At 33.3% G+C, this 3,549-nt stretch overlaps 1 protein-coding gene across 1 annotated transcript; it reads right to left on the bottom strand.

Annotated features, from left to right (window-relative positions):
* Positions 1 to 631: 631 nt before the first annotated feature.
* On the bottom strand, positions 632 to 2,346 carry LOC129752089 (uncharacterized). The gene is made up of 4 exons (XM_055747883.1): positions 2,130 to 2,346; positions 1,159 to 1,628; positions 731 to 1,099; positions 632 to 637 (listed from the first exon to the last, which is right to left on the bottom strand). The coding sequence occupies exons 1-4, from the start codon at positions 2,344 to 2,346 to the stop codon at positions 632 to 634; spliced, it is 1,062 nt and encodes a 353-aa protein (XP_055603858.1).
* Positions 2,347 to 3,549: the final 1,203 nt, after the last annotated feature.

The raw sequence follows: 3,549 nt of genomic DNA on the forward strand, positions 1-3,549 counted from the left end.
TTTTGTCATTTTTGTCATTCTTGTCATTTTTGTCATTTTTGTCATTTTTGTCTTTTTTGTCATTTTTGTCATTTTTGTCATTTTTGTCATTTTTGTCATTTTTGTCATTTTTGTCATTTTTGTCATTTTTGTCATTTTTGTCATTTTTGTCATTTTTGTCATTTTTGTCATTTTTGTCATTTTTGTCATTTTTGTCATTTTTGTCATTTTTGTCATTTTTGTCATTTTTGTCATTTTTGTCATTTTTGTCATTTTTGTCATTTTTGTCATTTTTGTCATTTTTGTCATTTTTGTCATTTTTGTCATTTTTGTCATTTTTGTCATTTTTGTCATTTTTGTCATTTTTGTCATTTTTGTCATTTTTGTCATTTTTGTCATTTTTGTCATTTTTGTCATTTTTGTCATTTTTGTCATTTTTGTCATTTTTGTCATTTTTGTCATTTTTGTCATTTTTGTCATTTTTGTCATTTTTGTCATTTTTGTCATTTTTGTTATTTTTGTTATTTTATTCATTTTTGTTACTTTTGCCCAAAATTTTCAAAGGAAATACATATATCTTTTTTTTTTGTTATAACTTGATTATTGGCTATTTTTGATTTTTTTTTCTACACTGTTGAATGTTTAAAAAGCTTCATAACTGTTATTATTTTTTTTTAAATTTTCTCTTTACTCACACTTATTTTTTTTCTAAATAATTTTATTGATTGGCTAGTTCTTTTTCAAAACTAACACTTTCTGGAAGAATTTTCTGCACGTCGCTTTCATAACTGCAACATTGAACAAATCCATTTGGATCTGCCTTATCGAACTGCCATCCAAGCTTCTGGCACTTGTTATCGGAACAGAACGGTTTGGACCCTTTTGAAGGAGGATTTTTGTCGTTCAACACGAAGAATACAATCCCTTCATCACCTTGAATGACTGCCTTCCAAAACCATTGGGGAATTTCGATAGCATTTGTGTTCCGGTCAAGAAATCGCCGATGATTGTTGTTTTCCGGATAAACGACTCCACTATAAACGCTGTAGGATTTCTTACTTTTCCGCGCCAAGGTATTGACCTGTTCAGCTACTTTAGCCCAGTTTCCATCAACAACAGTCTGTGGGGAAAAGTAATTTTTATTTAATAAAAACCTAAATAAATTTTTAAATGTCTTACATCCCAACCAGGAGCACCATTAACATAAACATGAGTGAATCCCTTCCAGGAATTCACGGGACCATCAACTTCCGGAACCAAGGGAGCTCGTTGAAAATAATGATCTCGGCTTAGTCCCCACGAATCTCTGTTTCTATCCTGCCATGCTTCTTCGTAAAAATAACTGATATAAGAAGCACAAATTGATAAACCTTTCGGTGCTGGCGCCCTGAATCTGGATTTTTTAGTTGAAAAGGCAGATCCATCCAGTGTGTGCTTAGAGTAGATAACAGAACACTTCTTAACGTCGAAGCAAAGCTGATAGAATGGAGCGATCTTGCCATCGGGACTGGAATATCCCACGTCAATCAGTTTTCCCTCATTAGTTCGACCACAAACTGTATCGGATACTTTTGCACTCGGCTGAGTTGAAGATTCGCAGCCAATTACTATTCTCGTAGAAGGTACCTCGCAAGGTTTTGTTGAAACATCTGAAACGAAATAAGAAACCATAACAAAACAGTTGTTCAAACATACATATATGAAAACGTTTGATTACCAATGTTCTAATATTGGCAACTCCGCACTAAATGTTGGGAACATTGTTTTTGAAAAAGCCTGCTTTTTGTACCTTAAAAACAGTGTCGAAAAGCAATACTTTTCGACACAGTTTTTAAAACAGTGTCAAAAAGTGCCACTTTTTGACAATGTTTTGAATTCGATTAAAAAAAAACTACAATTGGTTTCTTCAAGTTGAAAAACTTGATTCTAAAGTGTATTTTGCGGAATTTAAAAAAAAAGTGTATACAACTCGATGCAGAACTCGAATTTATTCAGCACTCGACATAATCATCCGTCAAATTTACAACTCGTGCTGAAAAAAAAACATTTAAATGGTACATGTTGCTTGAATAACTTCCTATTTACCAAATTTTGAAGTTGCTTACTTTTAGTTCAAAAAATCAAAAAATGTTTAAAACTATTATTCATACCTTCCGGGCAACCAACTGTTATTTCCTCATCGAGGTTCCATTTAAAAACGCCTGACTTCGGTGTTTTGAGAGAAAATTCCTCTCCATCCTTGTTAAGGATAACACCTTTGCTTCTTTCACTTAAGCTGTCCACCGGAATATGACATTCCTGCCTAGCGGCCGAGGTTCCACATATGAGAGAATTTAGTAAAATAAATGCTGCTCCCAAAAGATTCATCTTTTCCCTGCTTTCCCTAAAAATCCAGAAGAACTTATGCATTTGAAAAATAAAGTTGATTATTTTATACTACTTTTTGATTGGCAGCAAACAGATGTTTAAACAAAGTAACGTAGATTATTAATGTTGCATAATTTTTTTTCTCAGCAATACCATTTATCATCCAGAGTGATGCAATTAATAAAAGACTGGTTGATAAATATAAATTCCCATATCGTCGTTTGAAGTCTGTATAAGTTCTCCAAAGTGTGGTTTTCAATCTCATCGAATAATTTAGGTATAGGAATATAAGGTTTAAAAAAGAACAATTTAATGTATATAATTTCTACATTATGCATCATGAAACATTTTATTTACATGCTTTGAGCGAAGCTGCAAAAGAACCTAATATCTTATATTTAAATTGTAAAACATACATTATTTAAAATAATACCTTAAATAGTGCTCTTTGTAGTCTATTCTATTTTGTTTATTTATAGGGGACTAGCTGACCCAGTGTGCTTTGCGATACCTTCTAAAAATCATAAAATTGTGTGAAATTTTTAAACTGTGACCCAAGGATGGGTCTTGACTCAAACATTCAGTCAGCGAAACTTTTTTTGTAGAGAAATGAATCCAACTTAGATGAAATTTCAGGGACTAGATAAGGGAAAATTGATGTTGAAAAACATACGAAAAAAAATTCGCCTTGTCTCCCGGTGAAACTTGAACCCACATCTTGCGCCTCTCCGGGGCCCATGTATTAACATTCTACTACAGGAGACCAACCTGGCGTATGAATATTATACTAGTTGAGTGTCGATGTCTATCGGAATGAAGGGAATAGTTCTCCCATGTGATCATAATCATTTTTCTTGGTCTATTTCTATTCCCATCCTTTCAGAGGCGCAAGATGTGGGTTCAAGTCTCACCGGGAGACAAGGCGAATTTTTTTCGTATGTTTTTCAACATCAATTTTCCCTTATCTAGTCCCTGAAATTTCATCTAAGTTGGATTCATTTCTCTACAAAAAAAGTTTCACTGACTGAATGTTTGAGTCAAGACCCATCTTTGGGTCACAGTTTAAAAATAGAAAATAAGGCGGTGCCAAACACCGAATTTGGTTGGATATCCAAATACGGCAAACGCATCATTTCTCATCATAACTGACAACCCGTGCAGTATATGAGAAGGCAATGCAAATCTTGCCGTGCCTAAAATATA

This window comes from Uranotaenia lowii, chromosome 3 (genome assembly GCF_029784155.1).
Source record: "Uranotaenia lowii strain MFRU-FL chromosome 3, ASM2978415v1, whole genome shotgun sequence".
NCBI lineage: Eukaryota > Metazoa > Arthropoda > Insecta > Diptera > Culicidae > Uranotaenia > Uranotaenia lowii.

Bases quoted from the DNA above. Each gene is read 5' to 3' on its own strand.
- LOC129752089 (XM_055747883.1), bottom strand. From the start codon at position 2,346: ATGAATCTTTTGGGAGCAGCATTTATTTTACTAAATTCTCTCATATGT. The intron at 1,629-2,129 runs GTATGAATAATA...ATTTCGTTTCAG, and splicing joins AACAGTTGGTTGCCCGGAAG to ATGTTTCAACAAAACCTTGC. The intron at 1,100-1,158 runs GTAAGACATTTA...TTTTCCCCACAG, and splicing joins ATGGTGCTCCTGGTTGGGAT to ACTGTTGTTGATGGAAACTG.